Here is a 14,876-nt window from a genome sequence, read left to right as displayed (position 1 = left end):
AAAATAAAATATTTGGGCATATAACACATCCAAAAAAATTGGTACACCAGTACATAATGTGGACCAGTCTAGTACTGGGAACATTTAACACATCCCATGGTTCAGAATATTAACCTCAAATAAATGTTTCTTTTATTTAGTTCTTTTTTTCTTATCTTTCAGTAAATCACTATTTCAAAAAGAGGTATTTTTCATTTGTGTCCAGAATGCTTTTGTCTCACCTTGCTGCAATACTTAGAGTCAGCAACAGACATCATGACAGATATTGATGAAATACAATTATCTAGGGAGAGGAAGGTTTCATATAAAATGTACAGCTTATATTTTTATGATAAACTTTCAAGTTTATCAAATGAAAATAGATCACTATGTTCTTTAACAACAGAATACCTAGAACAACATCTACTGGAACTGTAGGTGATTATCACTGCAAACCTTACAATATGCTACCTGCCTTTGTCATCATCACATTTCCCATTTTCCAGTAACGTATTATGTTCCAAGTGTTCTTTAAAATCACTAAAGAATCATTTAGACTCCTTCCAACTTTATATTCCTGGAGTCAGGGATTCCCTTTTCATGAAAATTGCATAGGAAGAAAAAACTGTGGACTACAGTCAACATTTTTATAAACCAAATGGTCTGGTATATCACCTAAAGCAAAAAGATCTTCCAGTCAGAAGTTAAATTCAAAATGACCTTGTGCTTTTTTCAACAAGGCTGGCAGCTGAGGTCATTGGAATAAATTGTGATAGACAGTGCTTCTCTCTGCATAGTTAGAAGGCTTGTGTAGTACATGAACTACCACCAAGTAAGGAAAAAACTCCAACCAAAACAGAGCAAAGAACATTGCTCCGTTTCTTTGTAAGTAGCGGTAAATATAGTCTAAAATAATTATGATTTCTAATGAAATCATTTAGGTTTTCAGCAACTTTATTTCACCATCAAGTATGTTCCACACTTTTCAAATCTACATTCATAAATAAATCCTGTTCTTCATTGGCCTCTGCTGTTAAGAACATAAGCACCTGTAATATTTTTCCAGCAAGCAGATGCGAGATGCACAGAATATTGTGTAGCGTTGTTTAAAAATATATTGTAGTGTTGTTTAAAAATATATATTGTAGTTGTGTTAAAGCTCTCGAAATTACTGAGGTAAAACCAATGAACTACAAAAACACTGGAACTGCTAGAGAGTGTTTTAACTGAGATTTAAATATGTACATTGAAAGGAAACTTCTCACTACTCGCTTCTGTAAGGAAATTAACTAGCGTCAGAAGAAGGCAATTTAAAAAAAAAAGGTATTTTTTCAATTCATTCTCTTGCAAACACATAAGAACATCTGTTAGATGATTTTAATCTGTCAATAGGACTGCATGAGTCCTCAACTTGTTTCTATAATAGCAGCTTTTCACCGGAATATTTTGATCAACAGATTCTTATTTTTTTCCTCTGCCTCTTTTGGGAGTAACTTAATATTAAGATGAAAAATATACTCAGGGTTTCAGAGCAGGTGGAAAAAATTGCAGAACTGCTTCTAATCCTGTTTTCCACTGTGTCTTAAAGTATCCTATATAAAGAATAAAACACATCTTGTCACTTCTGAAGCATTTAAAGAAGAGAGGGGCAAAAACAGAGTGCATGTAACTTACCATTAAAGTTTACTGCCCGGATATAGCTAAGTAGTTCTTTACCATCGGTTGTGCTCATCCTTGGGCATAGACCAATATATCCAGGACAGAGATCTTTATGCATGTTGTGCAGTGCATAGGCCATGGAATACACTGCATCAATGACAAACTGAACTTTTCCTTCTTGCTCATAGGCTGAATCTCTCGCAATTCTTTCTAAGCCTAAAGAAAAAAGAGAAAGAGTTTACTTCTATTTGTGTGTGCATGTGAGCATACATGCATGAGTGCTTGCATGCAAAAATTCACATTATGACATAAATAATTACAGTTGGATTGACAGGTAAAGTCAGGATTCACCTATCCGACACAAAAATATGGCCTTCTGCTTTTGCCTCTCATCATTTTACACTGTGCTAGGTATATAAACAGTACTCTGAGCTTTGGGCTAGAAAAGGTGACAGAACATTTCATTACAAGGAAAAGATATATAGAGATGTGTGCATTTCTACAGTCCAGTAGAAAAATTCTCTTTCCACCTTTTTGACTTTCATTCAACAGTTGTTTGATGTTATCTATAGTACACTTCTAGAGCAGCCTGCCATTCTGTTTTAGAGAAATTTAAGGCTATCTTGATTTTTATCCCTGTCTATTGTTTGATAAACATTATTTAAACATCTCAGGGAAAAAAACTGAATGCTTGCCAAGTGATGTGACCATCTGTCTCTATACTGAGAAGTGCTTATTCTATGACATTTTCCTGTATTTGCTAGTGAATTATGCTTCACATTGAGAATAATGTACTGTCTGCTATTTCCTACAGGGACGTTTATCCTTCAGAGGGAATACAGAGGAAAACAATGCATTATATAATTTTTATTCTGCAGGAATTGCCTGAATTAATCATCTATGTCCAAATCTAAAGAACTTTTTACATTAATAGGTGATATTACTAAGGGGAATAGTTAAAAAATAAAAATCAGGAAAATTATATTTTAAGTGGATAACCAACATGAAATCTCATGTCCTCTATAGGTATTCAGATGCTGATTTCAAAGGCTCAAAATCTTAATTGTCCTCAGAAAAAGGGATCTGCAAATCTTGATGTGAAATCTGCCCTGATGAAATTTACTGTCAAGTTCCTCTTGCCTTAGTGAAGACAAATATGAACAGCTAGGTTATCTACCAAGTTATCAACTCATTCAGCTTGAAAAAAATCCGGTCATATTGTTTAACATTATTTAGAAATGAGGTAAAATTTTATGCTTTTTTTTAAGTTTTAACAGTTTATATATTATTTATGGGGTTTTTAATATCTAAACACAGGATTTTATCAGTTTAAAATTTCAATTTTTTTGAATTCAATGTTTTAAAAGCATATTGTTTATGCCTGAAAACATACTGTACACAAGATCTTTCTTTAGCCCATTTGACATGGAAAAAAAGCTAAGGAGTATACTCAGAAACCTTCTTTCTGTTTGCTACACTTCAGTACCACCATCTCACATTACAGTGATAACATATGAACAAATCTGTAATCTGACAAGCAGTAGTGGTTTGTGCTTTAAACACCCCTGAGCACTGGGAGCAATAGATAGCCTTGAAAAATGATGATGTGCTTTTATTTCTCCTCAGGGATTAGTTAAAAGAAATAAAATCACTGCCTCTTGAAAAGCTACCAGCTACTTAGAGAAGAAGGCAAAGAGCTCATTTTTGTGATTTGTACAAGTAACTTTGCAGACAGTTTTCAAGACATGGTACCTAATGAATGGCAAAATAATTAATAGTGCTACTTCATTATAAATAAATAAACAGGAAAAACTTTTCCTTGCACGTGCTGAAATTTACAAAATTAGTTGCAATGCATTGCCCAGACATAAAAGAGGACATGAAGGATGGAAGACAAGTAGTTTAATTGGTTTTCAAATTTATTAACTTATTTCATTTGGGAACTACCTTCTAACACTAAGTGATGGGTAGAGTTCATGATCTCCACTTTTATTGCTCCTTCCTTTTTCAGGACTATGGACAACAAGTGAAGGACAGGCTTTACAGAACTGCTGGTGACACACAGTAGTCAGTAACCTGTATGTGCCCCCAAAGCTTCCACATCCTCTAAACAGGACGGTCAGGATCGGAGGAGTTTGAAGGACATCCACTTTAATTTCCAAGAAAAATATAATTCCCTTCATGTATCAAATAGAAAATTGTCTATGTTGAAGGGTGGGGGGTTGGTGAAAGATAGAGAGGAATCATTTTTTGTAATAAAGTCTAAGTCATAAAACACTAAAAGTTGCAAACACTTAAGCAAGTGCATTGACTGTTACAGATTTTAAAAGGGGAAAAAAACAATATTGTTCTCCCCTCCCTAGCTATACTGCAGTTTAAACACATATAAAACATTTTTGCATAAATTCATTGCATGGTATAATATTTTACCTTCACTCTTCACAGATACGTGACCATAAAGTAATTTATCCTATAAATTACAGAAGGAAAAAAACCAGTTTTTTGGGACTGAATGTGTTTCTGTGCATACAAAGGGGTGAGGAACATCACAGAATTATTACTTTTAAACCTGTCAAACCCAGAAGGCAATAGACAAGAGAAATCTCTGTCCTTTGCATAACTAAAAAAACACAAAAGATTGGATTATGTGTTCTTTCTTCTTGAGGTTTCTTTTCATTTTCTCTTTCTAGATAAATAAACTAACATTTATAAAGATGACAAGAACTCATCAACTTAAATTTCACTGCACTGCCCTAAATAAATGTTAATGTGTAGAAATAAAATTATGTGTATTGTCTAACCATAAATATGGTCAGCTCCTACAGATATAATATTACTCAATTGGAAGATGTTATTATGATTTTTATTCAGACTTGTATATCAAGTAATAACAGTTTCATTTATAGCTTGACTTTCAGCTTTATGAGGCATGGTTCTACACACACTGGTGATCTGAAAGAACATAATTTGTATCTCATAAAATAAATGTTTTAATGTTTTCTTAGTGATTACTTCAATTTCTCATCCTACAGTTAAAATTGCTTAGGCTGTGTCTTTATCACAGATGTCAAGACATAGACATACATAGACGTACACAGACATTTACTAGAGAAGATCTAGGAGAGTGGTGACACTAGCCCAGGAAATGTGCTAGCTGTTCCTGGATTTGAAATCTCTTTTGGGAATCCTGAAGAGAAACACAGGACTGATCCTATAAGCCTGTAGAGGTGAAAGAGTTGCTACAGCAACTCTTGCATTTCCTGAGCAAGAGTGACAAGCTCGACTGTTGCTGGATATATTACCTCCATACGTTCTCATCATTTCCTCTTTTCATTCTGTAGTTCCTATGCTGCAGGGGTAATTGTGTATCCTGCTCAGCATGGTGTAACTTGGCTATTACATGGAAAGATAAGGAATATAATAGTAGGAAGGTGAGATGTGGATTAGATGGAAAAGGATGTGACTGGGTCTGCTCATCTGAAGGGGGAAGAAAGTGAAGTGTAGGTGACATTGTCAATTCCATAGGTATCAACTGGGAATCAAGAGATCATAAGGAACATAACCAAGATAAATCAGGGCTTTAAAACAATAATTTAAAATATATCTTCATTAAAAACTTAACAACATATATTAAGTAAATAAAGATTAATGTAAGACAGATAAGAATGGATTCATACATGGGTGATGATATCACCTGAGATAGAAACAACTGTCTCAAACAATCAAAATTTAAGTTGCTGATCTCTCCAACAGGACACTAATCTACTAGATGACAACTGTTGCATAATTCAACTAAACTTTAAAAAGCCTGTTCTTATTGATAATCTAAAAGCACATGTAGAAATAACTTCTGTGACATATAAATCCATGACAATAGGAAAACTTCAGAGCAAAGTTCCTAGCAATTATTCTCTTAAGAATATAAAAAAATTTAAATAAGGCAATTGGATATGCCTGGTTTGTAACTTGTGACATTGTGGAAATATGGCTGGGGGTAAAAATTAGAGGCAACTGAGAAGTTATATTCACATCCTAAAAGAATTTATAGCAGTATGGAAATTATGGGGTAATATGCAGCTGCTACTCCCTGGATGGAATGTGGTTGGCAGCTAACGATGATTCCCCATACAACAGTAAGCACTTGCTAAGGAGAAGGGAATGGAGGGTGGAGCAGAGTGGAGACACCTTGGCCAGGCTCTGTAGAAATCCCTGCAGGGAGGGGCAATCAATGTTTCTTTGCAGTTGATAAAATCATGTAGCTTTTTTATACCAAGGGAGATAGGAGAAGATGTCTTGCTGCTGAGCAACTGTGGTGAAATCTCTCTTCTAGGATGAGGAAGCCTAATTGTAATACGCACCTGCTACCAAAGTACGACCACCCCCAACCAGGCATATGCTCTATATTTTTTTGACTGTATCCTTAAATACAAAGCAAGAGAACTTTACATCAATCAGTAACAAAGGTATTTATGACTAAAGTCACTCAAGCTCCACCTAAACATAAAGAAATAGCATAGAAGTAAGTCGAGAATGGGGGAACAGTGAGGGAAGACTCCAACACAACCGCTGGGATAGTGGACAGCCTGGATTTTGGATACATAGTAACACTTTTTCAGTTCATAGCTACAATGTCCATTTTTTGCTCGCTATTAAATTATTTATCCCCATTACTTGGCTTGCAAAACAATTTTATTTAAACTGCACTTGGAAGCAAATGAAATCAAAGATAAATATTGTGTTGCAATTAATCTTCTGTGTGGGCCAATCCCAATCACAACTAAAACACAGTAATTTGTAAGTGGTCTCCCATTCTTCAGCTCAGGCATGATAGTCCTCTATTTGTCAGAATTGGTTAGAACTTCCCAACTTTGCAGCAACAGTTTTTTCCACAGAAAGCTGTGGAATGGCTTTAACTGTAAGCCATTTCAACAGGCTCAGCAGGAAGCACCAGGAGCATATGTTGTTCCCATTGAAGTCTTCCCGATTATTCAGCTGTTTTCCTCACACATTATGGAGTGTGTTCTCTCTGAACAAATAATGCAGATTATCATCTTCTTTTACTCAAACTTAAGGCCATTATATACTTTTATGGTGGGGGGATTTGAGTTTTCTGATAGCTGCATGGTAACAGTGATGCTTGCTTTGTGCATGAGTTAGTTTACAGAGAGCATCACAAAACCTGTGGCTCCTCTGTAATAGTACAGTGTCAGTTTGGGAAGCAATTCAGAGAGGAAGCTAAGGATTATATCAATTTTCTCAGCCATTCCAAAAAAGAAAATTGAGAATGTAGAAGCAGCAACAGTGAAATGACTGTCTACTGTTCTCCAACAATTGATGGATATGGGTTTGCAATTTAGTCAACTGGTCCTTGATGTAATTATTTGGGGGTTATACCTCTTTACACCAACTCACAAAAAAACCAACCAACCAAACAAACAAACAAACAAACTAACAAAAAAAAAGAAACAAAAAACCCAAAACAAACAAAATCAAAAAATGACATGACAGCAAGACCAATTAGCAAAAGTCTGAGAAAGAAACAGTTTTTCAATCCCTAGAATAATACAGAGATTTTTAAAAAAACTTCCTACTCAGAACTGGGCTGAAACCTCACATCTTTTAAACACTTTTTAAACAGAAAATAGCAAGAACATTTCATATTGAGTGAATATGCTTCAATAATTTTCAGTTTAACACCATCATAAATGAAAAACTAACTTTTTTCTTTGCCTGGTTCTGTAACTGAAGCATCTTAAAAATTCTTGCCCTGCCCACAAATATTTTTCATTGGAAATACAACATTTTTCCTGCTCTTCATAGTAAATTGGGCATTTGTTTCAGCAAAACACTTCACAAAATTCACAATAATACATATTAAAGTGGAACTAAACCACTATCCTAATTATATTGGGGTATTTTGTTCCTATACTATATGTGACATTTACTAGAGTGATTTGTCTCAGAAAAGCAAACTAAGGTTGCATTGCTAATAAAAGATTTTTTTCCCATTTCTGTACTTTGAGAGAGTCCCTTACAACAATTTGAATGTTGTTATCAGAATGAAAAACTTTCCTTATTCTAATTAATGCCTTCACACTGCTTGATTATAGCTCATTAAAAGAGTGAATAGAGTTGGAGAACACAGGCACTCAGAGCTCTCAAACATTTAAAACCCAAGTCTGCCACATCTAGCAGCGACAATATTATGTAAAATATCATCTTGCTGAGCCAAGATTTGCTAATATGTGTATGTTAAGCTAAACATTAATGACTGCATTAAAATAACAGAGACACAATAGGATATGGTTTCTGCCAACCACACTAAGAACCATACCATGCATTAAAAGCAAAAGTGTATCAAAAAAAATACAGTGGGATAAGCAATATTTCTTTCAGGCACATGACTAGTCAATATCAATACAATTGCCCATGTAGGAATATAATATTTAGTATGAACAAAACTAGAAGTGGATATAGGATTTTAAAAATTTTATGTTCTTATTATAAACAGATTACAGCTTTGAAACTGCAGGCAGACCACTACTAATCTTACTGTCAGAAGACCTCAAAATGGTGTTCTGGTAGAGATCTATTCACCTATACCAGTTCACTTTCAGGCTACAATATTTCTGACAACCTGAGAGTACATACCTGCAGAAAAAAAGAAAGACATTGTAGAAGTTTAAATAAAAGGTAGAGAGACTATTGTGTTGCTAAGGAAGGATTCACAGCAATTAATAAATCTCACATCACAATAGGTTTTGTTAGATTTTTCTCCAGGTTTTACACCAGAGAGCAAACCACACTTAACTTTTACAAAGATTTCTATATAATAATTCCATGTATTTTGCATGTTTCTTAAATATTTACATGGTCATTTAAATATCACTCAAGTCCCCTCTTGGTTCTTCTGCTTTTATTTTAGAAATCAGAGATTTACATCTCATTTATGCTCGAGTCTTATACTTATACCATATTCCATTTAGAAGTATTAGTGATCCACTGTCTCTTTCACTCCTGTATATTTCTAGTTTTAGCACATATTAAAGAAAGGCAGATGATTCCATATTATTATGGTATCACACTTTTTTAATTGTCAAATTATATATATTTTTCTTTACTTGTAAAAATAAAAATTGAATGCACAACGTTAATTTATATATTTGTCAGATTTAAGATTTTGTTTTACATATACCAGTACTTAACAACACATGAAATTCTGTTTCAAATGTAAAACCATGAGTTTTACCATTAATTAACACTCCCTAAATTCTAAAAAAAATAGAGAATTTCAGCCTCAAAAGTTGTCTGTTTGATTTGTGAATAAGAAATATCGTTTTACAGATTTTTCACCAAATCAAAATGGTATAGGAAAAATGCTTTAATTATGTTCTAAAATGAGATGTGTTTGTCATGATTAAACCATGTCAAAAGTTTTAGATAAGCATTCTGAACAAAATAACATGAGGATAAAGGAGACAACTTGCTTACTGTTTGCTAACACGGAGATCTAAGAACTGCCTTAGCAAAAATATTTTAAATGTTGTTTGAACTTTAGGTGCTTTATTTCTTACTGAGAATAATGTCAGTATTCAGGTGAGTGTTCAGCAAAATATTTTGCTGAATTTCTCAAGTTTAAAACAAATCATATCTCGAGGTAAGTATGTAGATAGAACCTACATTTTCTAACAAACATTACCAATGGGAATTTCTATCTATGGGAAAAAAATTGCTAGTGTACTGGTCCAGGCACATAGGTAGAAATAACTGATATCATTTTAAAACCCCACAGGCTGCAAGCAATTCTAATGCAGGCTTCAGTGTGTAACTCCAAAGCCTACAGCAATGGCTATCTGCAAGAGGAAAGATTCACTACAAACAACTGAATTTATTCATTGTCTGTTAGCATTTAAACTCAGAGAACCGTCAGTGCATAACAGCAGTATGTATAAAAATACTTTCCTCTGATTATTGACTGTCAGAGCTTTTAAGTTTAAGCTTCAGACCAGAAACTCAAGGGACTTTTTTCCGCAGGACTATTGGTTTTAGATACAAACTTGATTGACATCATGCTCAAGAAAGGCCTTTCTTGCAATTGGAAAGCGTTTATTGGAAGTATAAACAGACAAAGAAGTATCCAAACAAATAACTTTCTGAGGTATTTGTGGCCACTTCACCAAAAAGGAGAGGGGAAGGGAAGGGAAGGGAAGGGAGGGGAGGGTAGGGCAGGGCAGGGGAGGGGAGGGCAGGGAGAAGAACGGAAAGAGTCTTTTGCCTGTCTAAAGACAAGTCTAAAGTCTTTTGCTTGAGTCTAAATCTTGAATTTAAACAGAGCTTAATAACCAAAATATCGCTTTTCTCAAGCATTAGATACTCTCACTGTGATGTTTAGCATTTTGTTGAAAAAATGGTTTCTCTTATTTAGCTTCTCTGTTCCCACATACTCCACTCATCCCCAGGTGTTGCTCTATTAACAGAAGACCTGAAATTCCCTCAGCCACCAGCCCACTCATTCCACCCCTTCTGCTCATCCTTGATGGCCTGTGTTATTTTCCTTGGCTTACTCAGTGCTCTTTAATCCCATTTTGCTGCTGGTCTCTGCAACAATTTTGCAGTCCTCAGATAAAGCCCATTGCTAGTATAAAACAGTATCGAACATACTATCTACTGTTTAGTCAACTGCTATGCAGATAGAGAGAAAGATCCAGCAGAACAAAAATTGTTATATTTTCTTGCAGTGGTTACAAGGACTGACTATAGTTACAACAATATATATCACATTTGGATTAATTCATAGGGCTACATGTTACTGCTAAGGAGACAGGTACGTAAAAAGATTTCAAGACAAATGCAAGGAAAACCAATGTAAAATAAAAATAAATGTAACAATGAATCTTAAAATAATTTCACTCTCAGTTACTACTGGGTTTGTATTCACAGTATCTAACTTCCAAGAAGAAATTTTTGGATCTGGACAAGATAGAAGTACTCATGACAGATTTTTTCTGTGGAAAGGAGAGTGGGTTTTTTCAGGAAGGAGCAGTGGGAGGATTTTTTCAACTGCAGCCAAAAAGGAAGATATATGAAAGCATTCTTTTCAAAGTAAAGAGACAAGTAAAATTTAAGCATATAAGAGATCTAATAGCAACATTTTACAATATTAAAAGCTGAAGAAAATGTTAACTTTTCCATTTGCCCTATCCACCATCTCTTGCTGTTGTGCCCCATTTTAGTGATCCTATCGCACTGCAAGTAGGGCGTGATGAGAAAAGAAATAATTAATTTCACTTAGTGCAACCAGTAGGAAAAATGCTACATGGTCATAGAAAATTAAATACTTTTTATTTCAATTTTTTATTTTTCTATACGAGAAGAGGCAACTTTTGGCAGAATGGAAAACGGGTTCAAGAGCTTTGAATTGCTATAGACTACAATTTTATCATGTGTTACTGTCAAAGTAAACCTATGTAATTCAGTGGAGATGGTGAAACATCATTTTGTTCTATAAGCTATATAGACAACAGCTGAAACACATGATTTTCCACAGGTGAAAATCTGTAATTTCCCCACTAGTCTAATTAAAGGTGTTTTTTCAGGAGCTGACAAAAATGAGAGCGCCATCAAAATTAGAACTAAGCAGCTAGTTAATGGACTGCTTGATACCATGAACTGGACATGGACAATTGGCTTCTGGAAGGAGATTTCAGTCTAAAACTGGAAGACAACCTACCCACAAACACTACTCTTTGCACAGCCTAGAAGATAGCTAGTTCTTTAATCACAAACTAATTAGAACTGATTGGCTTCATTACTAAATTAGGGACATTACAGACATTTGCTCCTTTAGCAGGTTGGCTGTACACACTCCATTGGCAGCTGTCTTACAGCTGCACATATCCCATCCTCACCGGGGCATAACGGTGACAATCAGCAACTTGAAGAAAAGTTTTCTCACTGACAGTGTTGTCCCTTTCAAATAGAGAGAATCAATTTGCTCTGCTTGCTCTGCCTGTGTGAATCAGGACTATTATCTACAAAGAGCTGAGGAGGTAGATGGAAGAGGCTTGTCTGGAGATGGTGTTTTGGAGGTGGGGGAAGTAGGTATGCTGTCAGAGCTTTTGCAGCAAATTTCAGAATTGCCCTAGCTAAGACATGCTAAATTAAGTGGTGCTGAACAAGATGCTTGTGATTAAGCAACAAACAACACCCAGAAAAGTATAACGGTCCCTGCAGTACACTTTAAGCATCTAATATTAAAAAGGAGTTGAAAACATCCTTGACTGCATAAATACCTTTAAAACTCAATACTGTACCAAAGTCTCTGAAGTTCTGTTATTTCACATAGCTCAAACCAGAGCCATCTTGAGAATTTGGGGGCCTTTTCCTTCTGCCAAGGGCCATCGAGAATTCGTGGTACAAACAAGTTTCATTCCTCACAGGGGATGAATCCAACAAACAAATCTGAGTCCAACAAATTTACACTTAGTTTAGCACAATATATAGACACCTGATACTCATTTTTGCCTTAAAAGTCTTAGTGATTAAGCACTTTCTCAGGAATCAAATATCCCCTTTAGGTGTTAGTACATTAATAATAATAACATAATAAATATGCAAAGTACTGTTAAAGCACGGGCTTTCTCTTGGTAGGAGGTACTCACACTGCCATACTTTACATACCTAAATCAGCAAGTCCCCTAGCATGAACCATTATTAGCACAGTAATGCTTCAGACTTGCAATGCAGTGTGCAATCTTTTAACAGTATTCTGAGCCTGCTGGCAATATGTACCCCTAAAAAGCAGATGTTTAATAGTTTGTGCATATCACTGTAACATTGAGACACTGAGCACCTGTTTGGTTGTTTTCATGCAGTCTGAAATCAAATGAAAAAGACACGACTTTTTTTAGATATTCTGGTACTATGATTGAAAAAAAGACCACCTGTGAAACTATTATATTATCATAAGCGTATTTCGGTAACCTAAGGCCATTCAAAAGTAATTTTTCACCTGATCTTGAACAAAATTGAAATGCTCCTGTCTACTTTCTTGCAACATATTTTACAATTATAGATACACTTTTGAAGAAATCAAAACTTCTCTGCAGGATTCTACAATCTTGTGCAGTTCATGTTCCAATTTACCAAGTGCAGTTTGAACTCATTTCACCAAGGCTGTTTCATTTCTTCTGATTCTTATAACTTGTATCATGACCTCTAGTGTACAGACTGTTTGGAAAATTCTCAAAATCATTTAAGTGTTTCACCAATACATTAGATGTGTAAATATGTTTTGAGCCCTTCTATATAAGAAATACATCGATAAACTGGAGAAAGTTCAGCAGACACCCATGAAGATGTTCAGGGGGCTGGATCACATGCCCTGTGAGGAAAGGATGAGGGATATGGTTTTGCTCAGCCTTTAGAAGAAACAGCTTTGTGGTCAAGTCCCCTAAACAGCAAATCTAAACAGGGAGATGAGCCAATATTCTTCACAATGGTGTATGATGTCAGGACAGGACATAATGGGCATAACTTGAAATAAAAGGTTTAAAGTGGTAAAAGGTTTTTTCCAGTAAGGATGCTCAGAGAACCGAACAAGCTGCCCAGAGAAGATACACAGTCTCTCTCCATCCTTGGAGGTTTTAGAAAACTGGCTGGATAAAATCCTAAGTCACCTGGATCCAACCTCAAACTGACCCTGTTTTGAGCAGGTGGTTGGACTGGAGACCTCCTGAAGTTCCTTCCAACCTGAAGTATTCCATGATCCACTGTTAAGATGCCACTGCACCAAAAATGTCTTAACCAATGCTATGAAACAATCTCAAGTGTCTATGTACATATGCATATATACAGGTACGTGTGCTCTTGCAGACAAGCATGTGGAAGTCCACAACAGTCTAGACCACACTCATTTGGGAGGGAGCTCTGAGGACATCCATCTGAGGAGAAGAATTAACACCCCCCCTCACCTTGTCTTCAGACCTAAAAGACAAGACTTCTGAGATTGGGGGCTTTTGTTGATTTCTCTCTCAATCCTTAGATGATCAAGAACAGTTCAAGGCAAATAGAAAACCAGGTGAATTTGCATTAAAAAATATTATTATATTTGACCTCACTATGTAAAGTATCTGCATTTTAAGGACATGGATCAGGATACACTACATTTAGTCTTGTGAGTTTGGATGCTTTTTATTGCGACTACTGTATCACTTAGTACAAGAATTGTATAACTGACTTTTATATTCAATCCCATGAGCCTGGAATTCTATGACGGAGGAAAAAAGGTGTAATGATGGAAAGTGGTGGTGAAAACCCTGGTCTCTTTTTAAATATATTTCAAACATTTTAATCAGTAGAGAGCTCACTTACTGTGACCACAGTGGGTACCGAGGTTTTAAAAAACAGAGAGAAAAGCCAAAATGTACTTTGGAAGGATCCTTTTTAAGCCATCCTAATGATCTGCAAGTGACTTGTTTCATGGCTGAGAGCATTCGGAACTCTTGGCACTGACCTCTTCTGCTGGCCTGAATGAGCTCAATTTCAATGGCAGTAAATTGAGTAAGGGTGATTTAGAGCCCCTCCAATTTTGTCTCAAAATGTGGTGTAATGTGAGAATGTCAGAGAGGTAACAAGAATATTTTTTTAAGACAAATTGCACTATTTTCTGTTACAGTAGTTTTATTGCTTCCTTACACAATTCTGACGTTCTCTATTTTAGTTTAATTGAAGTGAGGGACTTGAAGGGATAGAAATTCAAACACAACCTAGATCATGTAGCTCAGGGAAGCTGTAGTCAGACTTTCATTTTAACATTATCCAGTCTCATGGGTACATGCACAGTTATACTAAGTTAATTAGTTAGTAATATATACTAGCTGATATATAAATCACAAGATGACCATCATTATAAGTAATGTAGCAATATTTTGACATTTATGTTTTGCAAAAACCATGTTAAAATCTAAAATAGATCTGATAACATTCAGAAAGAGCAAAAGAAAGTGATGGGAATGATATACTGTAATAGAGTGATTACTATTCAGGATGGAAAGAATTTTTTTCCTAGCTGTAATCAGTATGTAATTATGGTCCCAAAACCAAGGCAACACATAAAGAAACAGCTAGAAAGTAGTGCCTTGCTCTATGCTATAAATTTGTGGTCTCTTCAGGCCTTTTATCTTCATTGCCCTTATGGACAATTGTAAATCTGTGTTCCTTAGGCTGCAATTCTCTTC

At 35.4% G+C, this 14,876-nt stretch overlaps 1 protein-coding gene across 4 annotated transcripts in view; it reads right to left on the bottom strand.

Annotated features, from left to right (window-relative positions):
* Window positions 1-14,876, bottom strand: part of GRM8 (glutamate metabotropic receptor 8) — a 329,218-nt gene that overhangs the window by 120,073 nt on the left and 194,269 nt on the right. For all 4 annotated transcript variants that reach the window (XM_027742595.2, XM_027742591.2, XM_027742593.2 and 1 more), the window contains one exon: window positions 1,654-1,854. In XM_027742595.2, the coding sequence (XP_027598396.1) occupies window positions 1,654-1,854 (201 nt within the window). The remainder of the gene's footprint in view (window positions 1-1,653; window positions 1,855-14,876) is intronic.

Source organism: Pipra filicauda, unplaced genomic scaffold, assembly GCF_003945595.2.
Source record: "Pipra filicauda isolate LSUMZ 115617 unplaced genomic scaffold, ASM394559v2 scaffold113_size4260070_pilon, whole genome shotgun sequence".
Taxonomy (NCBI): domain Eukaryota; kingdom Metazoa; phylum Chordata; class Aves; order Passeriformes; family Pipridae; genus Pipra; species Pipra filicauda.
This window is presented reverse-complemented; position numbering and strand designations above follow the sequence as displayed.